The 25,302-nt window shown below is 41.4% G+C and overlaps 1 protein-coding gene across 11 annotated transcripts in view; it reads right to left on the bottom strand.

Moving 5' to 3' along the window:
- CACNA2D1 (calcium voltage-gated channel auxiliary subunit alpha2delta 1) overlaps positions 1 to 25,302 on the bottom strand; it is an 840,216-nt gene that overhangs the window by 165,053 nt on the left and 649,861 nt on the right. For all 11 annotated transcript variants that reach the window (XM_044280115.1, XM_044280114.1, XM_044280117.1 and 8 more), the window contains exons 11-12: positions 16,420 to 16,578; positions 11,831 to 11,935 (exon numbers count right to left, since the gene is read on the bottom strand). In XM_044280115.1, the coding sequence (XP_044136050.1) occupies positions 11,831 to 11,935; positions 16,420 to 16,578 (264 nt within the window). The remainder of the gene's footprint in view (positions 1 to 11,830; positions 11,936 to 16,419; positions 16,579 to 25,302) is intronic.

Below are 25,302 nucleotides of genomic sequence, written 5' to 3'. Positions count from 1 at the left end.
TATTTTGTTCTACATTTGTTTGTTTTTTTCCCGAATATTCACTATATTGCTATATATTCTTGTTTTATAATATTACAAATAAATAAAATAACAAATATATTTGTTCTTTAGAATATATTTTTTTAAATCTGTACAGTTGTTCCACTTTGGCATACTCCTCCCCGACAAGCGTCCCCGTCACCATGAGAACGCCTGGGGGTTAGAATATACCACTGTATCTGAGTTTTCACGATCTAATTGATTCTCATTACGAAAATTCTCATTACAAAAATTTGCAATCAACACTACTAACGAATATTCAAATTCGTGAATATTCGACGAATATACTACAAAATATTCGCAAAATATCGCAAATTTGAATATGACCCCTGCCGCTCATCATAGATAGATACTGCTGGCATATTCTGTTATTAAAAAAAACACCCACTTTGGGCAAAATAATACATTTTACAGCCCTTGCACCATCTGTCATTGTGAGATACACGCTTTAGATACTGCTGTGCTATTGTGTTAATAAAAAAAAAAACATTTTAGGCAAAATACTTAATTTGCAGCCTTGTCTGCATCTGTCAGTGTGAAATTCAAGCATTATATACTGCTGTCATGTTCTGTCATTAAAAATAAATAAATTTTTGGGCAAAATAATAAATTTTACAGCCCTTGCAGCATCTGTCATTGTGAGATACACAATTTAGATACTGCTGTGCTATTCTGTTATTAAAAAAAAAAAAACATTTTAGGCAAAATACTTAATTGCGGCCTTGTCTGCATCTGTCAGTGTGAAATTCAAGCGTTATATACTGCTGTCATATTCTGTTATTTAAAAAAAACACCCATTTTGGGCTAAATACTTAATTTGCGGCCTTGTCTGCATCTGTCAGTGAGAAATTCAAGCGTTATATACTGTTGTCATATTCTGTCTGTTATTAAAAAAACACACATTTTGGGCAAGATCCTAAATTTGAGAAATATCAGGAGCGTCAAATAAGGGAAATGGGCCCGGTCGTGGTGCTGCTGGTGGAGCTCTTGTTGCAAGGAGAGTACGTGGTCGATCTGTGCCAGCTACAAGCACAAGTGAAACATCTTCCTCAGGTGCGAGTAGGCGACAGAACCTTCAGCGGTATTTGGTCGGGCCTAATGCGACTCTACGAATGGTGAGGCCAGAACAAGTACCGGCGATAGTAGATTGGGTTGCTGTCAGTGCCTCCAGTTCCTTTACATTGTCTCACACCCAGTCTCCTGCTGAAAGATCAGAATTGGCACCTGCAGCAGATGTCCATCAGTCTTTCACCTCACCCCCTTGCAAATCAGCCAAGCAGTCTCAGCCCCAAGTCATGCAGCAGTCTCTTCTGCTTTTTGATATCTCTACTAGCAGGGTTTCCCAGGGCCATCCACCTAGCCCTACCCCAGAAGTGAAAGAGATGCCAAACCACTTATGTTTCAAGATGAGTACATGGGAGGACCACCGCAACGCGTCTCGGATGATGACGAAACACAGGTGCCAACTACTGTGACTTTCTGCAGTGTGCAGACCGTCAAGAAGGGCAGGGGTGAAGACTGGGTGGAAGATGATGGGGAGGACGATGAGGTCCTCGACCCTACATGAAAAGTGACCTATAAAGTTCAGAGGAAGAGGTGGTGGTCGCACAGAGCCACCAGCACAACAGCAGAGGGAGCAGGGTGCAAAAGCGGAGCGGCCGTCCCCTAGACAGTACGCCTGCTACTGCCCACCGCAGTAAGGGACCGAGCACACCAAAGCCAGCTCCAAGGGACCGAGCACACCAAAGCCAGCTCCAAGGAGTTCCCTGGTGTGGCAGTTCTTCAGACAATATGCTGACGACAAGACACGAGTGGTTTGCACGCTGTGCAATCAAATCCTGAAGCGAGGCATAAATATTCTAAACCTTAGCACAACCTAATGACCAGGCATTTAAGTGCAAAGCACGAGCTGCAGTGGAGTAGACATCTCAAAAACCAAGAAAGGTCTCTGGCTCCTCCTGCTTCCTCTTCTGCTGCAGTCTCGGCCTCTTCATCCACCTCTGGAGTAACAGTGGCACCTGCCATCCCACAAACAGAGGTTCTGCCCGCAACACCACCACCTGGGTCACCAAGCATCTCCACAATGTCCCACGGAAGCGTTCAGCTCTCCATCTCCCAAACACTAGAGCGGAAGAGGAAGTACCCCCTCCCCACCCACCTGCGATCCCTGGCCTTGAATGCTAGCATTTCAAAATTACTGTCCTTTGAAATGCTGTCAATCCGTCTGGTGGAGACGGAGAGTTTTAAAAGCCTTATGGCCACAGTACGTCATGCCCAGCTGCCACTACTTTTCCAGGCGTGCCATCCTTTCCCTGCACAACCAAGTGGGGGACAAAATCAGGTGTGCACTGGCAAAGCCATCTGCAGATATGTGGACCAATAAGCACTGTCAGGGATGTTATAGCTCCATAACAGCACACTGGGTGAATGCAGTGACGGCTGGGCCTGAGGCAGATTGCAGTTTGGCGCATGTCCTTCCACCACCGAGGATTGCAGGGCACTTCAGTTTGTCTCCTGTTGATTCCTACTCCGCTTCCTCATCCAGTCAGCGTAACACCTTCACCACCAACTTCAGCACAGCCAGGGGTAAACTATAGCAGGCAGTTTTAAAACATATCTGTTTGGGGGACAAACCCCACACCGCGCAGGAGCTGTGGACGGGCCTTGAACAACAGACCGATGAGTGGTTGGTGCCAGTGAGCCTCAAGCCCGGCCTGGTGGTCTGCGATAATGGGAGAAATCTCGTAGCAGCTCTGGGACTAGCCGGTTTGACGCACATCCCTTGCCTGGCGCATGTGCTGAATTTACTGGTGCAGAGGTTCCTTAAAAATTACCCCAATATGTCAGAGCTGCTGCAAAAAGTTCTGATGACATCATATGTTTTTCCTCCTATTCCGCTTTCAAGAATTTTCAGGAATAGGCCCGGATGCCACACTGAGTCAAAGGCCTTCTTAAAGTCCACAAAGATCTTTCCATGCTTTGTATTGTGGACATGACCCTTGATTGAGGCTCTGCAGGGTGTAGATGTGGTCCGTGGTGCGGTGGTTTGGTATGAAGCCTGCTTGGCTTCTGCTGAGGATGTTGTGCTGGGTGAGAAAGCTGAGGATCCTCTTATTCAGGATACTAGTGAGGAGTTTTCCCAGGTTGCTGCTGATGCATATCCCTCTGTAGTTGGCTGGGTAAGCTGGGTCTTACCTGTCTCCGCCCCTTGTGTATGGGGGTGATGATGCCCTGGTTCCAGCTCTGGGGGAAGTAGCCGGCACTCAGCACAACATTGTAGAGTTTTACTAATGCGGCCTGGATACCTGGCGGGCTGTATTTGATCATTTCTAGAAGGATCCCATCTGGGCCGCTGGCTTTTTTACTCTTTATCTTTGAGATCCTCTCTGTTATCTCCTGCAGTCTGATCGGTGTGTCTAGAGGGTTTTGGAAATCTTTGATTTTTTCCTCCATATCCTTCAGCTTTTTGTGTGATTTATTTTTGTTCTATGCTTTGGTCCTCCCTCAAGATGGCTTTGTAAAGATCCTTGAAGTACTGGAGTAAGATGTTGCCATTTTGGATGTGGAGGTTGGTGTTATTGCTGGTTTTGCCCATCTGCTTCCATAGTTCCCAGAAGCAGTAGTCCTGGAGAGCATCTTGGAGTTGGAGGAAGCTTGGTTGAGATGTTGCCTTGCTTTTTCTTTCTGATGGTATTTTTGTATTGCCTTTGTATGTTGTTGTAGGCTTCCCTCAGACTGGGGTTGTTCGGATCTTGGTGTTTCCTATTTGAGGCCATTCTTAGCACCTTCCTTATATCTTAACTCTCCCGGTCAAACCAACTGTTGGGTTGTTGCTTTTTTGGACTTTTGTTGCATCTTTTGAGGTCAGACATTTCCGCCATGGTGCAAAGTATATTATTAAAGTCCCTTACCACGAGATTTACTCCTTCTGGATTCAGCTCATACACTTTCCTATGGAAGTTATGGAGCATCTCCTGGATCTCTGCACTGTTTATGGTCTCCATATACTTTGGGGCTGACATCTTGGACCATTTAAAAGATGGAGGTAGGTTAAAGAGGCTGGTCTGCTGAGATGTTAGTGCCGGTACTTTACTTGTGGATTTTATGTATAGGAGCAGTTGGTTGTGGTCTGACAGGTGTGTCTGTGGGGTGACTATGAAGCCACCAACATTTTTGGGGTCCATATCTGTGATGGCATAGTCTACCACACTGTTGCCTACATGGGAGTTTATGGTATATCTACCAAGAGAGTCTCCCTTGGTGCGGCCATTGAGAATATGAAGTCCGAGGCTTCGACATAAGTTCAGCAGTGTTCTGCCACTTTTATTTACTGTGCCGTCATAGCTGTTCCCCTCGGTGTGCACTGAGCTGTGACAGTCAGTGTCTGCTCCAAATATATCGACATTTCCATCAGTTGTCAGGTAGTCTCTCTCCCTCCCTGTTTTTGCATTGAGGTCTCCAAAGATGAGAACATTGCCCAGGGCCTGAAAATGGGCGGCTTCCCTCTGTAGGATCTCAAAGCTGTCGAGACTGAAGTATGGAGACTCTGGTGGAGCTATGTATGCTGCACAGAGGTAGACGTCAGTCGGAGATGTGAGGATGGAGCAGGCTATCCTTACCCAGATGTGGCTGTCTCCTCTCTTTACTGGTCTGATCTGCTCATGGAGCTCCTCTTTATACCAGACTAATATTCCTCCTGAGCTCCGGCCCAGCTTGACCCTTTTGTTTTTTAGAGCAGGGACAAAGATCTCCCTGTATCCGGTGGGCACCAAGGATTTATTCTCTGTTTTAGTCCATGTTTCTAGGAGGATCTGTATGTCAATGTTTTTATAGTCTTTAGGTAAAGTCTGGATCGTGTGTCTTACATCCAAAGGCTGAAGCATTCAGGCCCTGAATGTTACAGCTGCTGACAATAAGAGATGTAATTGTTTGTCCGTATACCTTATAATGAGCTGCCCTGAGCAGGACAAGCTGGATTATTGACTGGTGGCCATATTCTAGCAGTTTGGTCCAGTCAGTGTTCTGCACAGAGTGCTGAGCAGAGTCTTTATCTCCTCAATGTCTCTGCTCTGCATTACTCTATGTGAGGCAGGTGGATTCCTCCATGGTTTGTGTCTCTGATGGCCATATTTTGGGTAAAGGTCACCATTTCCAGTTTGTTGAGGAGGGTATGAGGTTTCAGGTCTATTTGTTGTTGGTGACTTTTTCATAGGCTTTTGTCTTGTATGGGGTCTGGGCCGGGGGTCTCTGTTGAGCACTATGTCTTTGAATTCTTTGGCTAGAAGGCTGACTTCTTGGTTATTGAGGTGTTTATTGTCATATAGGTGATGATGGTTTATGGAGGGTTGTTGTGCCACGGTGATTTCTGGCATGGCGATGATTTTAGCTGCCAGCTGTGTGTTGATGCTCTGGATGATGTGTTCAGGGATGTCCTTTCTTGGGAGCAGAGATGACAGGATGATTTTACAGCTGGGGAACTTCTGCTGTGCCATCCCTGCTAGCTGGTTCAGTTGTCCTGCTATCTGCTGGTGCTGGTCCTGGAAGTTGTTGGTGCCTATATGTATGATAATGTGGTTGGGTTTGATGAAATATGGATTATTGATGATGGATGCTGCTTGTTTGATAGTAGAGCAGCAAATTTTACTGACTCTTTTTCCTGGGAAAAGTCGCTTTGTTTTCAAGTATTTACCATCGGCGTCTATAATCAGAACAGTATCAGGGCACTGTGGCTTGCTGCTCATGATCGTGTCCTGCCTGCTGCTTGGGCTTTTTGTAGGAAGCTGCTGTGTTAGGATTCTGGTAATGGTCGGCTGTGGTTGTGTTTTGGAGGTTGTCAGCTCTGGCCCCCCTTGTATTACTCTGCTGTTCTTTGCTTTGCTCTCATGTTCTGTAAATTCCATTTGGCAGTTCATTGATGTATTGGTGTCATGGCTGCTGGCTTTCATTTGGTTCTCAGACCCTTCTTTCCCTGGGTTCTTCTCCTTGATTAGGGGATAAGTCTGGGATTTCAGTTTTTCTATCTCTCCTCTCAGTTCTGTGTTTTCTTGCTGCAGTTCTTGTAATTTACCTCTTATTTCCTGCAGGGCTGAGGCCTGTTCACACTTCAGTCTGGTTATCTCTTCAGCCACTTGGTCATTTGCATTTTTGTCACCAGAATTTCTTTGAAGCGTCTCTTTAAAGTGTATAAAATCTCTTTCTAGCTGAGATAAGTAATCTCTTGGGATCTCTAGGAAGGGGTGTGAGGAATTAGGACATGGGGCTAAAGGGGGGTTTATGGTAGTTTTCTCTGTAGGGGTTAGGGGGACTCTAGTGGTTGTCTCTGTAGATTTAGGATCACCACTGCTCTTAGTTCTTTGTAGGTTTTGGCCTGGACTTTGATATGAGGGAAGATATTTTCAAACTGGCCGAGGTTGTCCTCAGTGCCCTGGATGACTTTGGTGCTGTTATTGTACATGTTGATGGTGAGTGTGACGTCATTGTCATTTTGTGGGTTTTTTACCCTGATCTGTCAGCCCTTGTTGATGCCACAACTGGTGATATTCTTATAATGCCTGCACAGGGCTGTGTGCCAGACAGTGGGCTGCTGGCTATAGAAAAGCACATTAGTTTTTCTCTTTTCTTCTTCTTTTAGGGTAAAATCACTGAAAAGGGTTTCTGGTCTTTCTCTAATTTTGCCATGTTTTATGGCCTTTCTCGCTTGAGTGCTTCTCTGGCCTTCACAGTATGTGATCTCCTGGGTGTCTGACCCCCTGCTGTCTGAGGCTGCAGTCTCCAGCTCTATCCTATGGTCAGTTATAATCTTGGAGCTTTCTTTTTCTAAATTATCATTTTCTAAATTGTAGTTTTCCATTTTCTGCAGGCTCTCCATATTCTTTACTTCTATGGGGTGTGCTCTCTAGAAGGACTATTAGACAGGTGATGGAGCCGGGTGCTCTTACCTTTAGATACCTTCAGATGCTCAGCTCAGTCTGATGCTCCCAGTTGCTTGTAGTCTGTGTTATAGGTAGAGTTCTTGTCTGATCAATAAAATCCAGTTTTTATCCTTCTCTGTCCTTATTTTCAGAGATATTTATTCCTCCTTGTTTCTGTCATCCATGGAGTCTGCTTACTCTTGGGCCGGTATTTCTATTTCTATGCCTCCTTGAAAAAACGCTGCTGACGATGATAGAAGAGGATGGGGCACAGGAGGAGGAGGAAGAGGGATCATTTCATAGGGTTTCCAGCCAGTCATTCACAAGTGGCTCAGAGGGTGGGTTCCTGCACCCACAAACACCAGGTACACAATTGTCCAGCCAGGGCACAGTTCTGGAGGATGACTAGGTGGAGGAGGAGGAGGAGATGGAGGAGGAGGAACCATGTTCACAGCAGGGTGGCACCCAAGCCAGCTCATGGCCATCACTGGTGCGTGACTGTGGGGATACAGAGGACACAGACGATACACCTCCCACAGAGGACAGCTTTTCGTTGCCTCTGGGCAGCCTGGCACACATGAGCAATTACATGCTGCAGTGTCTCAGCAACAACCGCCGAGAAGGATTTATTAGCTTCCGGCAGACTCACCATTATTTTCTGGACAGATAAGATTTCTGTTGTATCATTTGTGTGTAGAGGATAAAGACTTGAAGTACCTCAACTGACACTGAAACAAGGCAAAGAGCTGTTTTATCAGTGAGTACATAACTAACTACCGTAGCCTGACACAATACTATCAGCATAGCCTGTTAATGGGATTAATCACATCCAACTTGCATGTGTATCAGATACTGTTTAACTGGATGTAAACTGTTATCAAATATACTGATAGGTTAATTGACTTCCTTCTAAATTGTCCCTAATATGAATAGTGGTCATGTCCTGTATAGTGCTGTAGAATATATTAGCGCTATATCATCAACAGGAAATAATGCCACCATTAATAAAATAATTTTTATTGTTATGTTGATTGATTTCAGACTTTGAGTAGAGATCATTTACAGAATAATGGTCCAGACAATTAGGTGCTAAACTAGAAGACTAAAAGTGGTTCTGCAGCAGCTGAGGTGTATATTATAATATGTTTTTAACCACCTCATATCCGCCCATAGGATAAAAACATCCTATGGGTGGATGTTTATCTCTGAATGGACATTCTGGAACGTCCATTCAGAGATGGCAGCTGCACGCTGTCAGTGACAGCAGGGCACCCCAGGGAGAAGGCAGGGACAGTTCCCAGGTGTCCCTGCCTTCTAGATCGCTGTATAAACAGCGCTCAGCGAGTGCTGTGTATACAGATCAGGAAGCACTATGCGCTTTCTGTCCCGGCTCGGTGGTCATGTGACCACCAGGGCTGGGAGAATGCAGGAGCTGTCGGGTCTTTCATAGAGCTCGATCAGCCCTGCACTGAGGCTGTACAACATTGTATTCTGCTGTACAGCCTCTCTGGGGGGTGTATTTCCCTTGTAACTGGGGCTACTATGTCAGTGAAAAAAAAATAAAAAAGAGAATTTAACTGTCCCTCAAAGGTCTTGTATGACCTTATGGGGGATGCAACGTGTAAGGCCCCTTTCCCACGGGCGAGTTTTCCGCGTGGGTGCAATGCATGAGGTGAACGCATTGCACCCGCACTGAATCCGGACCCATTCACTTAAATGGGGCTGTGCAGATTAGCAGTGATTTTCATGCATCAATTGTGCGTTGCGTGAAAATCGCAGCATGTTCTATATTCTTTTTCAAGCAACGTGGGCCCCAAAGAAATGAATGGGGCTGCGTGAAAATCGCAAGCAAGTGCGGATGCGGTGCGATTTTCACGCATGATGGCTAGGAGATGATAGGGATGAGCAACCCCGGCAGGGCCAATGCTTCCATAGAGGCAAGGGGGGCAATTGCCCCTGGGCCCCCGAGTCCTTAGGGGCCTCCAAGCCCACCACCTGACAACGGCAGGTGACAGGGAGATTAACGCTTCCATTGTGGAAGCGTTCATTTCCATAGTCATCTGTATCGCCAGCGATACAGATGGTTGTGCTGTGGGGCAGGGGAGGGAGAGGCGTCTCCCTTCCCTGTTCCTCTGATAGGCTGCAGACACAAGGCCCACAGCTTATCAGAGGCCGGTGCAAAGCATGGGACACAGGCTGGAAGAGGCCTGCATCACATCGCTGCCATGCCAGGTATAAGTGTTATTTTTTTTTATACCGGACTTTTACTGCCCCATGGGGGGTGCGGGAGGCACTTGATACTGGCACATGGGGGGTTGGCACTTGATACTGGCACATGAGAGGGTTGGCTCATGATACTGGCACATTGGGGGTTTGGCACTTGAAACTGGCACTTGATACTGGCACATTGGGGGGTCTGGCACTTGATACTGGCACATGGGGGTTTGGCACTTGATACTGGCACATGGGGGGCATGGAGAGGCACTTGTTACTGGCACATGGGGGGCATGGAGAGGCACTTGATACTGGCACATTATTATGGGGCACTATGGGGGCTTCTACTGAGGCCACAAAGAAGGGGTATTGTATAGGAGGGGTTCTGTGTGGTACTAGTATTATCAGGGGTATTATCTGTTTCTGCAGTATAATATTGGGGGTAGTAGTAAACTAAGATTTTTTTGTCAAACTGCAGAGACGGAAAATGGCGACAAAATGGTGGTCTGGTCTGAAAGGGGAAGACAAGGACAGAGAACATCTACATCAAAGGAGATGTCAATAGATGTAAGAGGTATGGGTCTCTGTATTTCTGTAGTGATGGGGGGGACGTTAAAGTCAGCAAGTGTCGTGTTGGGGGGGCAGGGTCCCTTATCGTTTTTCGCCCCAGGGTCCCATTTCACCTAGAACCGGCCCTACCCTACAATTCAATGCACTAGCCTACTGTCATAGAGAATTTCCATAGGGATTAACCAGTGCTGATGCAAAAGAAGGAGGGTGACGGGGATGCTTGTCGGGGAGGAGTATGCCAAAGTGGAACAGCTGTATAGAAAAAAAAAAGACAAACATTCTAAAAAACTAATATATTAGTTTTTTAGAATATTCATAATATTCTAAAACAAGAATATATAGTAATATAGCGAATATTCCCCCAAAAACTAATGAAGAACAATTTAGCTAATATAGTGCTATAATTTTTTTTTTAAATAGTTGTATTTTTTTTTTCCATTCTGAACTTCAGATGAGAAAAAAAATTACAACTAATATATAGCAATATAGCGAATATTCCAAAAACTAATATAGAGCAATTTAGCTAATATAGTGCTATAATCTTCTTTGTCTAATTGTTGTAATTTTTTTCTCATCTGAAGTCCATATTGGAAAAAAATTACAACTATAAAAAAAAAATTGTAGCACTATATTAGCTAAATTGTTCTACATTAGTTTTTTTTATCGAATATTCGCTATATCGCTATATATTCTTGTTTTAGAATATTATAAATATTCTAAAAAAACAAATATATTTGTTTTTTAGAATATTTGTCTTTTCTTTTTATCTGTACAGTTGTTCCACTTTGGCATACTCCTCCCCGACAAGCATCCCCGTCACCATGGGAACGCCTGGGGGGTTAGAATATACCATCGGATCTGCGTTTTCACAATCTCATTGATTCTCATTACGAAAATTTGCATTATGAAAATTCTCATTACAAAAATTTGCATTACGAAAATTCACAATCAACACTACTAACGAATATTAGAAATCCCAAATATTCGATGAATATACTACGAAATATCGCAAATTCGAATATGACCCCTGCCGCTCATCACTAGTAACCACAGGTAAAGACAGGAACGCAAAAGGGAAGAAAGGAGGAGGGAAAGTAAAAATTGTAATAGTTATAATAATTAGTGAAAAGTGTAGATTTCAATCCAAATTTGTAAACAAAATAAACATTTTTAAAATTAGTATTCTATAGAATTCGAATTTTAGGTGATTTAATTTGGGAGAACTTTTTGGGAGGAGGAGAGAGACAGAGAGAGAGTGAGAAAGGGAGAGGGAGGACAATTGAAGCACTTACAATTTGGATCAAAAAGAATCGGATTGGACCTGAATAGAGTTTACCACAATTTGCTCATCTCACATGGGCATTAAATAAGAAGGGCTTATAAAGCTCCAATCATATAAAAGTTAGAAACATCCTGGTCTTAATAACAAATGTTTGTCCGTATATATGTATACATCAGCACATCTGCATATCTGTATGTATGTACGCATCAGCACTTCTGATTAGATGCAAACTGCATTTCATTACCCTGTATTTATACGTGTAATGACAATAAAGTTGAATCAATCAATTGTCCCTTTACATCAGGTCCTATGAAATGCAACTTTAAACAAACACCATTTGACTCGGTCAGTCGGTCAGTGCACCATGTGAAACCTAAGACTTTCCAATATCTTACATGTTTCAGTATTGCGGTTGATAAGAAGTGTCTAAGTAGGTATTTTTTGTAGATTTTTAGAGGAGTAGGAATAAGAGACAATAATGCTGTCTCAGGCATATAAAGCTCATTAGACATCACCTGAAATTGATTCACTGTGATGGTCATTTTAGAAATGGCTTCGCCAGTGATTGAACTGTATAGATCCCCATTTAACCCAATGGAGAAGAAAGAAAAAAAAAACATTTATAGGTTTGGAGAAGCAAATTTTGATCACAAAAACCTGACCAACAAGGAAATAGTGATAGATTGCCCATCTGGATCACACCACTCTGCCCTGTGCTGTCAATGCCGAGTTCACCTTACAATAACAAGCAGTTCTGGATATTATACTTGTAGATATTCCTATGACACACATTGTGTACTAGGACAGTACTCACTGTTTTATTCTTGTTGTATAGCTTAAATGTTTCTGTCGCCTTATCCTCTCCTCCATCGGTGAACAGCATGATGATCTTATTACAGTTCGCTCTGGATACATTTGTCTGCAGGAAGATTATCATTGATATGTCATTAAAAAACAATGTGTTTACATATTTTGGACACCTCTTATAAATAATAATTACAATGACATTTTAAACAAGCAAATTATAGCAACTAAATATATAAGCAATGAAAAAGTGTCATATTGGGTATTAAATTACCGTGACATGATGAAAGCAATATAACAGCATCCAGCCTCATAGATATTAGTCCATGAATTAAGTATCATGGTTTAAGATAAGATTTATTTAATGGGTATACACACACATTATTCTAAGTTAGATATTGTATACTGAGTTTAAAATAGACCTGAATAAAGCAATTCAGATCTCCCACAAGAGGCGCACTACAGTTGGTGTCACTAGTCAAAGCCACTATTCGCTTTTACATTATGTGGTCCAGTGTAAGCATTCTTATCATAGCCAAGTATTGTTGGGTGTGCTGAAGCCCTTTGAAGGGGAAAGGGCAGTTAAAACTAAATCATTTTTAATTTTCTATTTCCTCATCAATTTTCTGGGGGCTGCCATCTTACCTGAGCTGTTCTTAACAGCATTTAGAGATATGCTTTACAGCAATCACCATTGGCCATAGACGCAATGGACAGGAGGGAACTTTATTGACTTCTGTTGGGTGAGTTTTCTAGGTGTCTCCTGTGAATGGTGGATCATGTGTTATCTACAGTATAGGTGATATACCGTATGTCATTCTAATCCTGCATGTAACAATAGGCAGATAACTGCAGTAAAATGATATTCACACACCAAGAAGTGGCCCGTATTATTAGGCTTAGTGTCTAGCGGGAAAACTGCAGAATTGTATGTTTTTTTTAATATAGATATTGACATAGAAAATTCTAAATAACCACCAAAAACACTTTAAAAAAAAGTTTAGCATGAAAATATGATTTGAGTAGGCCATTTTCTGATGAGAAATTCTCAATAAGATGACTCCATTCCAGGTACCTCCATCTACTACAAGCTACAAGGGTACCTATTAGTATTTCCCTGGTGCTTTAACAACCATCCCCATAAAATATTGGCAGGATAAGGGTCAGTGGTATGGCAAAAGCACAATATATTTTTAAATCTAATTTGAAATATTTAAAAAATATTCAAAATATTGCCATTCTTCATAGAAAACATAATTTGCAACCTTTTAACCTCTCCCTGCAAGACTCGGCTTGCTTGACACATCTATGCCTATATGCAAGTAAGGAGAGACCTGTCAATAAAGTTGAGCCAAGTTAGGGGAATATGGAGGGGAGCTGCCCAGCAGACCCTTTTTCCAGTGCCTATCTCTTTTTAAAATGTCATTTCATTATAATAAGGGAGCCTGACAACATTTCACCCAGCCTGTGGTTAGTATAGCATGAAACCTGTGACAGGTGTCCTTTAAAGAGGATCCCCGGATACAATGAACTGATGGCAGAGGGTGTGCTAATACTAGGGGGAAATATGACAGCTATAGTATTAAATTATCACACTGTATTAATAATATAGTATTATGTATAACAGGACTATTTGTATTGCCTCTCCACTGTGGTTTATATTTGGGGTCCTAAAGAAGACCCCCCTTGTATAATGCACCTCAGAAAGCATATGGACAGAGGTCATTTTGATAGGAAAGACACTCTTTTTGGCCAAGTCATTTGAACAATATTTGCCCTGTATATTTCTGTGTCTTCCACAGAGTCACTAAGGGAAAAGTATTCCTCAATGTACACGGTAAACAAATCTCAGCTGCAATTTGTGTTCATTTGGAATTTCTATATCAAATTCGGAATAGGAAAAACCAAAGCTCATTTGTTTAACTAAAGTTTTAAGTCTTAATAATCCTCTTTTACTTTTGTTTCTCTACAATGTGGATATCGCCAGTGATTTAGAAAAACATCCGTCTACTTTACGCAGGGAGACACAATATACGCAGAAAGTAATATGACACATATTGAAGAAACTCATCTAAATTACAATCTGTAATATTTACAAATATTTACTTTACATTTTCCAAGATCATCTGGGATTATTTAACCTAATCTTACAAAACCTAATAAACATCTGATATATCAGTTTGTGGGATTCATACTCTACAGTTCATCCTGAAGCTTCAACTGCTTGGTTTTATGGTTTAATGAAAGGTAATATTTCTTATTTGTGGGGTAACTGTCCTGGGAGGATATATAGAATGTCAAATTATTATTTAGTCATACATAACTGATTCCAGCAAAGACTGATTATCTCTATTTCCCCAGAGTCTGTGACTCTCCGTATCTTAATTTCCCCAGATATATCAGCCTCACAATCTTGCACAGCTCTTCTCTTCATTTTATAGGCTAAACTGTAGCAACATTATTTGACTAATAAGTATATCTCTCATAAATGGAAAAAGTGGTATTTGGAAAGGAAATCCTTCATTAAAGCCTTTGGGAAATTGGACACCTTCTATGAAGCAATTTTACGTGAGCAAAATTTTATCAGAGAATGATTAAGGAGGAAATCTGATTTTGCTTAGAAAATGAAGTATCACTAAATAAGATACAGATATACATGAATACCTACCATACATACATGTGTATTAATATTACACACACAGTACAGTCTATCTAAGTTAAAGACATAGTGTGAATTAGTCATTATGAAAAAATCTTTAAAGGAACACTCCAGACTGGGCAAACTTATATTCTACATTATGCCTCGTGCATGGCAGAAGAGGACAGTGCTTGACTTCAGCAGTCAAAGGATATTTCCTGCATCCCTCTGTCATGTACCACGCTCTCAAGTCCTGCACTATACATAACACAGCCATTACTTTTTACCTGGAGTTTATTTAAATATAAAAGCTGTAAGTATATTTCTGCAGACAAATCTATGTGATGTTAAAAACGTTAGTGTTAAAAGAAGCAAATGTAGCATTGGCCAACCTTAAATATTAGATTTGCATGTTTATGGAGCATAGAGGCTCCTTCATTAGATCAGTTGCTCCTATGAGGAAGCTCAACTCTCCAGACAATATTGGCGGGTCCAGATGACTTTTATCATATGTGTTTTGCTGCTAAAAACATGTGTGGGCATCTAGCAACAGAGTAAAGTTTTTTCTAGGATAGATTGAACTGGTTCTGTACTTGGGGTTACTAATTGGAAGAAAAACATGAAAAGATATAGAAAAGCATGAGTTGATATGGACTTAATAGTCTTCAAAAACATTTCCCTCCTTTAGGCAAATCATTAAAGGCTATGGTCAATTTTGAAACCATTTGTCTTAAAGGGGCTTTCCGAGATTTTTATTTTTTACTGATGACCTAAACTTTGGATACGTCATCAGTATCTGATTGGTGGGGGTACGACACCTGGAACTCCCGCTGATCAGCTGCTCGAGAAGGCAGATGCACTCCTGTGAGTGCCTTGGCCTTCACGCTGCTTTTCCTAGGCCAGTGACATCATGTTCAATGTTCACATGACTTAGGAGCAGCTCAGTACCAATCAAGTGAATGGGGCTGAGCTGCGATACCAAGCACAGATGCTATACAATGTACGGCACTCTCCTTGGTAAGCTGTGAGAAGGAAGTGGCGCTCACAGTGTCTTCTCAAAACAGCTGATCGTTGGGAGTACCAGACCCCCACCGATCAGATACTGATGACCTATCCTGAGGATAGTTCATTAGTATTAAAATGTCAGAAAACCCTTTTAACTTTATTTTTAAACATTTTGTATTGTTGGTCTTCTGCAGCTTCTATGTTTCACAATACACAGCAGCTACAGAATGCTTTTTGTGTGAAAATCCATGAGATCAACTATCTGAAGGCATAGCTTCCAACTCTGGTCTAACTGCTGAATGATTTTATAATCTGATTTATGCCCAAATAAAAGTTGACCTTACAAACATGTTTTAATTCAAAATACATGTAAGTACGATAATTTAAAAAAGTTTCTCTAAAGGTGTCTATGTCACTAAACCACTTGTGGAAATATGGTTTAAAGAGGTAGTTCACCAGTAGTGAGTTTTTCTTCAGACCCATGGTGGTAATCATACGTACCTGACCCCTACCACTGGGTTTCCAGCTCCATCACTGCCCTGCCCGCCCTACAGGCCCCATGTCTCCCCATGTAAACATTAAGTTTGATAAGGATCACATGACCACAGCTGTGACAAGTCATCCATGCGGCCCATCACTAGGTTATGTACTACATGTGTGACCACTGTGGCCAGTCACTGGCTGCAGGAGTCATGTAATCCACATCAAAATAAATAATGATGTGGCAAGACCTGAGACCGGCAGAACTGCTGGGTGGTGGTGGAGCTGGAACCCAACGGTAGGGATCAGATAAGAATGATTACCACCACAGGTCCAGGTACGCTGAGGAGTGTAAAGAAAAGCTGCAACATGAATCTTTGTGAAATTTGTGATAAATCAGATTCACTTAGAATGAATTTGCTCATCTCTATAGTTATAGTATGGGATAAATAACTGTCATTATATTAAATACTTACATTACGAAGCTGATCAAAAGCAAATTTGAAGCCTTGCTTGTAGTCTGTCGTTCCTTTGGCAGTGATGTTATAGACTGCGTCTTTAAGAACCTTTTTATTTCTCACATTTGCTTGAACAAGATGGTGGAAGCAGCTGACATCATGAGCATTGCTGTTAAACTAAAAGATGGAAATGAGAACAGGTCAGTGTAAGGAAGTTCTAATCTAATGGTTGGTTAAATTTTTCTTACAGAAAAGAAAGTATTCTGGAAGGAAATCAAAGACAGTACAAGTTATACATTCTCCTGGCTCGATTCCCAATTAAAAAGCAATGAAACTGTCATTGATGCTTCTAGTTTCCATCTGTTTACCCTGTTGGATATTGATTTATTGGTTATGTGGACATATGTAGGGTGAATTCTTCTGTTAGAACTGCATCCAAATCAGATGCTGTACTGCAAAGGAAAATGATAGCAGTGTACATAAGGTTTATACAGTACTGTAGTCATTATAGGGATTATTGCTAGTCGTGTTGAGCAATTGTGGAATTTAATGACGTTAATGAAGTGGAATTTGATCCGAATTTCAGTAAAATTTAGATTCGCCACAAATCCGAATTTCTGGCGATTCGTGGTAATGAATCAGATTTTTTTGAAAATGGCTGCTGCACATGTTACAAAGTGACAATAAAAAGCCTGGGAATGAGGGATCACCCATAATGTCATGCAGCCAGCCAATCAGCAGATAGCCAGCCCCTGTGATGTCACAGCCGTATAAAAAGCCTTATCCTGCCTGGTGTCCTCCATTTTACAGTGAACTGAGCATAGGGACAGATGTGTCAAGTGCTAGGGAAAGTGATTTTGAAAGACTTTATCTGAAAAATAGTAGTTTTCAACAGTTCAGGGACAGCACTGAGATAGTGTAGGAAGATAATAGGGAGACTTTATCCACACTATAATGAGAATGCAGGGGACAATAGAACAGTGCAAAGCTTGGCTAATAGGAGCTATTCTATTACACCTTGCTGCACTAATTGGGGATACAATGTGTTCTAATACTACAGATTTTAGGTTATTTGCATTCTTTGATACATAAGTAATTCCAGTAATCTTTGATTCTGTTATTAGGGTAAAACTGCGGTCTGATGCTACAGATATTAGGTTGTTCATGTTATTTTATACATAAGTAAATCCTTTCATCCTTGGTTCTGCAATTGGGGTGAAATAGTGGTGTGATACTACTGACTTTGGGGTGTTCACGTTCTTTTATACATAAGTGAATCCTTTCATCCTTGATTCTGTAATTGGGGTGAAATAGAGGTCTGATACTAGTGACTTTGGGGTCTTCACGTTCTTTTATACATAAGTAAATCCTTTCATCCTTGATTCTATAATTGGAGTGAAATTGTTGTCTGATACGACTTACTTTAGGGTGTTCTTGTTCTTTTATGCATAAGTAAATCCTTTCATCCTTGATTCTGTAATTGGGGTGAAATAGCGGTCTGATACTACTGACTTTGAGGTATTTATGTTCTTTTAAACATAAGTAAATCCATTTATCCTTGATTCTGTAATTGGGGTGAAATAGCGGTCTGATACTACTGACTTTGGGGTGGTCACGTTCTTTTATACATAAGTAAATCCTTTCATCCTTGATTCTGTAATTGGGGTAAAATAGTGGTCTGATACTACTGACTTTGGGGTGTTCACGTTCTTTTATACATAAGTAAATCCTTTCATCCTTGATTCTATAATTGGAGTGAAATTGTTGTCTGATACTACTGACTTTAGGGTGTTCACGTTCTTTTATGCATAAGTAAATCCTTTCATCCTTGATTCTGTAATTGGGGTGAAATAGCGGTCTGATACTACTGACTTTGGGGTGTTCACATTCTTTTATACATAAGTAAATCCTTTCATCCTTGATTCTGTAATTGGGGTGAAATAGTGGTCTGATACCACTGACTTTGGGGTGTTCACTTTCTTTTATACATAAGTAAATCCTTTCAGCCTTGATTCTATAATTGGGGGGAAATAGTGGTCTGATACTACTGACTTTGAGGTATATATGTTCTTTTAAACATAAGTAAATCCATTTATCCTTGTTTCTGTAATTGGGGTAAAATAGTGGTCTGATACTACTGACTTTGGGGTGTTCACGTTCTTTTATACATAAGTAAATCCTTTCATCCTTGATTCTATAATTGGAGTGAAATTGTTGTCTGATACTACTGACTTTAGGGTGTTCACGTTCTTTTATGCATAAGTAAATCCTTTCATCCTTGATTCTGTAATTGGGGTGAAATAGCGGTCTGATACTACTGACTTTGGGGTGTTCACGTTCTTTTATACATAAGTAAATCCTTTCATCCTTGATTCTGTAATTGGGGGGGAAATAGTGGTCTGATACTACTGACTTTGGGGTGTTCATGTTCTTTTATACATAAGTAAATCCTTTCATCCTTGATTCTGTAATTGGGGTAAAATAGTGGTCTGATACTACTGACTTTGGGGTGTTCACGTTCTTTTATACATAAGTAAATCCTTTCATCCTTGATTCTATAATTGGGGGGAAATAGTGACCTGATACTACTGACTTTGGGGTGTTCACGTTCTTTTATACATAAGTAAATCCTTTCATCCTTGATTCTGTAATTGGGGTGAAATAGTGGCCTGATACTACTGACTTTGGGGTGTTCACGTTCTTTTATACATAAGTAAATCCTTTCATCCTTGATTCTGTAATTGGGGTGAAATAGTGGTCTAATACTACTAATTTTAGTGTGAACAGGTTCTGTAGAAATCAATGTGGAATCAGCAGACAGTGTAAAAGGAGTGGCCACTGCAGGTTAAGTCCTTTATACCTGACGCTAACATTGACCTGTAAGGCTGAGTTTGCACTTAATTTTTTGGGTCAATTTTGGCTCCGTAACTGTCAACTGTCTATCACAGTGACACACAATAACTGTTTCACTACCACAGAAGACTACCTACGCATGTTTCTTTGATGCACAGTGTTCTGCACCAATATACAGGCTTTCTGCAGCTATGAAATAAATGACTTCATCACAAATAATTTCAGATTGAATCAAATTTTTGGGGAAGATTTTCGAACTTTTGAAAACTTCACTCATCTCTAATTGCTATTAAAAATAGAAATTATTATTAAAATTTAATTCACATTCTACTTGGTTGAAACAGCCTTACAATTTGATTGGGTTGTAATAAATTTGATCAAAATTAAAGTGCCCCAATAGCCTGGAAAATTTGGGCTCATTAGAATCAGAACTTTTTGGAAAATTTGGGTAGTATTTTTGAAATCTAGAATTGATTTGCTCATCTATAATTATTACATGCATTATTAACGGATATGTATACATATCGACCATTTGTATAACTCCAGTGCATCTAAAAGGTTAAGCAAATCGCAATAGTCTTGAATTAAAGAAATCCTTTTTGTGTATACAGTTCAAATGTAAACTTATGTGTTTCCATGGCTACAAGTTACAACTAACTGTGCATATAATGATCCTGCAGTTACGTTACCTCAGTCACTCTGATTCTTTACTGTTTTACTACTTCTAGGCTACTAGGCTGGGGAGGGCACAATAATATTATATAATCTGTAACCAAGGAATCATATAGATCTGCCTATGAGCCACATACTCAAAATGGTTGGATTTTTTTTTCCCAATCAAGATTATTTGCAGTTTGTTAAAAAGGAGTCTGTCACCTGGATCAAGCCCTCTTAACTGCAGTACTACATGAGCTTTCCGGAGGTAATCCATATTGTCAGGACTCAGTGTGCATCAGTAATCCAGCAAAGCTTTAACCTATTCCGAACCACTGACATAATAGTATGTCAATGGGCATGAGGTGTATGGAATAGGGTCATTACCTGATCCCACCTCATATGCAATGGCTGCTGGCTGTGTAATACATTTAACCCCTCAGATGCTGCATTCAATATTGACTGCGGCACATCAGCAATTACACAGAGGAGGGGGCTCCCTCTGTTCTCATATCCGGTGACAAAATTGCGGGGCTCTGAAGAGTTGATATGACAGCCTGGAGCCCAGCGTTGTCATAGTGACCTGCCTACAAAGTTGTACCTGTGAGAAGGCTTGCCAGGAAAGCATGGAAAGCCTAGCTATACCGCTATCACTGGCCTAAGGAAAGACCGCAAAGCTCACCAACAGCTGATCTACGGGATTGCCAGTCAGACTCCGCCAATCAAATACTGATGATCTATCCTGATCTATAGGGCTTAATGTATTCCCTTTTACTTTCAGTTGTACTTTAGTCATGAAAATGTACATATCCTCTAAGAATGCATATAAATATTTATATAAGTAAAGTGCTGTATAAAAGCTATGTACATTTTTATCCTGTATTTTTTGTTAATTTTAATAGTTAAAATAATTATACCTGTCCTTTAAAAATAAATATTTTATCTTATATGTGTAGACTGTCATATACAATATACATAGAGTTAGATTTTAGAATTTATCGGAAAAAAAATAATCTACTACAGACAATAAGCATATTCTACAACTACTTAGTGAAAAAGTAAGTAACTTTATAGCATTCACAAGGTTCTCGGACTCCATTTTCTGACCCACATTCCATTTTCTGACCCACATGAGAAAAGCTTAAAAGGGAATCATCACTGAGTATATATATAAAACTTGACATTCAGCCATTACTCAACTAGAGTAAAACTATTCCGGCAGTGTTAGTATTGCATCAGCTACCAAACTGTATTAAACTTGATATTTAATCTGATCTCAGGAAACATTCGGATGACCTGTTGGTAATGTGAAAGGAAGGGGTCAACCCAGTGCACAGTTAAGTGCTTGAGACTTCTGCTAGTTTACTCAATCTCTTTATTTCAACTGAACCCTATAACCTTTAGAGAGATACATTGTACGAGATATCAAATATTGGACATTACGTACCATAAATGTATTTCTCAATATAGCTTATTCATACAGATTGACACATTCCATATAGATTGATGGGTTAGAACAGGAATGGATCCCCATGTGAATAAAACCTACTTTACTGTACCAATACATAACAAATATATACGACAAGAGAATAAAAATAAATTGAAAGACTACAGGAAATGAACAATGGTAACACATCCTAGTATTGTATTTGATCATTTCAAGACATGGCATACCATTTTGTCAATTATTCCAAACTACTATAAATTTAGGGATCCTGTTTTCCTTATAAGCCAGCTATACTGTGGGTGTAATTGAGACAGTACAGGACTAGTGGCCATGCTGATGTAATAGATACTTTTTGGAAACTAATCCACATTAAGAAAAAAAAAAAATCGGTTCCGAATTTGGTTCTTTAAAAAAATAAAAATAATTGTATATAGTGCTTTTTCACCAATTTTCCACCAGAATCTGTCTTTGGAGTGTATTGGGAGTACAGTTGTAGACTGGTCATTGCCTATTCATGCAGGTGTATACAGTACATATTGTACCTCCACAAGCCTACTCAGCCATCTTTCACTAGAGTTCCTTTATCATACTTGCTCACCACCAGGAATCAGCATATTCCAACATTACAATGGGACAATATGTTACAAAAACCCGTCAGCAGTTCAGCTTCAAGGTTTGAGCCTATAAATTCAATTTACCATATCTGAGTACTGAAATTAGATATTAAAGCATTATTTAAATATCCACATTGAATGACCTATTAGGCTACTTTCACACTAGCGTTTTTGCTCGATCTGGCAGGGTTCAGCAAAAACGCTTCGGTTACTGATAATACAACCATCTGCATCCATTATGAACGGATCCAGTTGTATTATAAGTAACATAGCCAAAACGGATACGTCATGAAATCTATTGAAAGTCCGGGGATGGATCCGTTTTCTTTTGTGTCAGATTGTGTCAGAGAAAAAGGATCCATCCCAATTGACTTGCATTGTTGGTCATGACGGATCCGTTTTGCTCTGCATCCCAGGACGGCAAGTTTTCATTATGGCCCTGTAATGACCGGTGTCACGCACAGGGAGGAAAACAGGGAAAGCCCTGCCTAAGGGAGAGGGAAAGGTGGTGACCCCTAACTCACCTTGCGGCTGGCACCTGACTGCCCTGACGTCCCTAGACGGGTTCCTCACCCGTGCGGCGATCACGTGCCTAAACCCTGGCTTTCCCTGAAATGAGCCCTAGATAGTGAACAGGCCGGTGGGATCGCTAGTCCTCACCACTGCACTAAGAGGGAAACACCAGGGAGAGGACAGACAAACACAGACAAACACAAACACCCAGGTGGACGACAACAACTGTCCACAAAGGTCCAACAGGGATCCGGAGGGTAGCGTTCTGAATCAACAGTCAGAGAACGCAGCAACACAGCTCCAGTGGGTCAGGATAGATGTCCAGGCAGGAAGCTCTATCTCTGGCAACCAGAGAAGTGTGAGAGAGGAATATAAGGAGGTTTGGGAGTGCTGGACAAGGAACAGCTGAGGAGAAGGAGCTATGGATCCCTGAGTGAGCCAAAAGGGTTTGCAAAGCAAACCCAGAAAGCTACCATAAGGAAAAATATCTTAAATAGAGCGTGCAGCCAACCGCTGCGACTTCCTGACCCCGGGTATAACGGAGTCAGGCGTGGTTCTCGATACCCTCGTGACAGTACCCCCCTCTCTACGAGGGGCCTCCGGACACTCAGGACCAGGTCTCTCAGGATGAGAGGCATGAAAAACCCGAACTAACCTGTCGGCGTTTACCTCAGACGCAGGAACCCACATTCTTTCCTCGGGACCGTAACCTCTCCAATACACCAGATATTGAAGAGAGCGGCGGACCCGACGAGAATTAACAATTTTGGATATCTGAAATTCTAGATTACCATCCACGACAACAGGAGGGGGTGGCAGCGGTGATGGTTCTAGAGGTGGAACATATTTTTTGAGTAACGACTTATGAAAAACATTATGAATTTTAAAAGTCTGAGGTAACTCCAGGCGAAAAGCCACGGGGTTGATGATGGCTACAATTTTGTAAGGGCCAATAAACCTAGGACCCAGTTTCCAAGAGGGAACCTTCAATTTGATATTCCTAGTAGACAACCACACATAGTCATTCACTCCTAGGTCCGGACCTGGCGACCGTCTCTTATCAGCCATGCATTTGTATTTACCTCCCATATTTTTCAAGTTAGCTTGCACCTTCTGCCATACCGATGAAAGAGATGACGAAAAACGTTCCTCTTCGGGAACCCCAGAAGACCCCCCCTCTTTGAAAGTACAGAATTGGGGATGAAAACCATATGCACCAAGAAATGGTGACTTGCCAGTGGATTCCTGACGACGATTATTTATGGCAAACTCAGCTAACGGTAAATATGATGACCACAAGTCTTGGTTTTCAGACACAAAACATCTTAGATATGCCTCAAGGTTTTGGTTGGTACGCTCAGTCTGTCCATTCGACTGAGGATGGAAAGCTGAGGAAAAGGACAAGTGTACCCCCAAACGGGAACAAAAAGCTTTCCAAAATTTAGAAATAAACTGGGTACCCCGATCCGAAACAACATCGGAGGGGACCCCGTGAAGCTTCACGATTTCACTGACGAATACCTGAGCAAGAGTCTTAGCATTAGGTAGTGCGGGTAACACAATGAAGTGTACCATTTTGCTAAACCTGTCCACTACTACCAAAATCACTGTTTTACCCGCAGACAAAGGTAAGTCAGTGATAAAATCCATTGACAGATGTGTCCACGGTCTATTGGGAATGACGAGTGGTAATATAGACCCTGCAGGACGTGTATGTGAAACTTTTGCGCACGCACAGGTAGAACAAGAAGACACAAAATCCAATACATCCTGACGCAACCTTGGCCACCAAAAACGACGAGACAATAGCTCCAAGGTTGCTTTACTACCCGGGTGCCCAGCAAGTGCCGAATTATGATGTTCCTTTAATAATTCGAAACGTAGGTTCAACGGTACAAACAATTTCTCTGAGGGGCAAGAGACCGGGGCGTCCCCCTGGGCCTCTAACACCTTCCCCTCCAAAACAGAGAACAGAGTGTACCGCAGAGACAACCACTCCTCTTTGTAGAATGGGCACCGGATCACTCACATTACCCCCTCCAGGGAAACAACGAGATAGTGCATCAGCCTTGGTGTTCTTTGCCCCAGGACGATAGGTAATAACAAAGTTAAACCTGGTAAAAAATAGCGACCACCTAGCCTGTCTAGGGGTGAGACGCTTAGCTGATTCGAGGTACAGGAGATTTTTGTGGTCCGTAATCACAGTGACGGGGTGGACTGCCCCCTCTAAGAAGTGGCGCCACTCCTCAAACGCAAGTTTAATAGCTAATAGTTCCCTATTGCCAATATCGTAGTTCTTTTCTGCTGCAGATAGTTTTTTCGAAAAGAAAGCACAAGGACACCATTTGCCAGGAGACGGACCCTGAGACAGCACCGCCCCCACTCCCACCTCTGACGCATCGACTTCAACAATAAAAGGCTGAGAGACATCAGGTTGGACTAGTACAGGTGCTGAGGTAAACCTCTCTTTTAGAGAGGAAAAAGCAACTTTAGCGGCGTCAGACCATTTAGAAAAATCAGTCCCCTTCCTAGTCATGTCAGTAAGCGGTTTTACAATAAGTGAATAATTTTTAATGAATTTCCTATAGAAATTCGCGAAGCCCAAGAACCGTTGTAGTGCTTTGAGGTTCTCAGGAAGATCCCAATCTAAAATTGCCTGGACCTTCCTAGGATCCATACGGAAACCTAAAGCAGATAAAAAATAACCCAGGAATTGTATCTCCTGAACGGCGAAGACACATTTTTCAATTTTAGCATATAATTCATTCGTCCGTAGGACCTGCAGTACTTGTCTGACATGCTCCTCATGTGTTCTCAGAT

The sequence above is a fragment of the Bufo gargarizans genome, chromosome 2, assembly GCF_014858855.1.
Source record: "Bufo gargarizans isolate SCDJY-AF-19 chromosome 2, ASM1485885v1, whole genome shotgun sequence".
Classification (NCBI taxonomy): Eukaryota; Metazoa; Chordata; class Amphibia; order Anura; family Bufonidae; genus Bufo; species Bufo gargarizans.
This window is presented reverse-complemented; position numbering and strand designations above follow the sequence as displayed.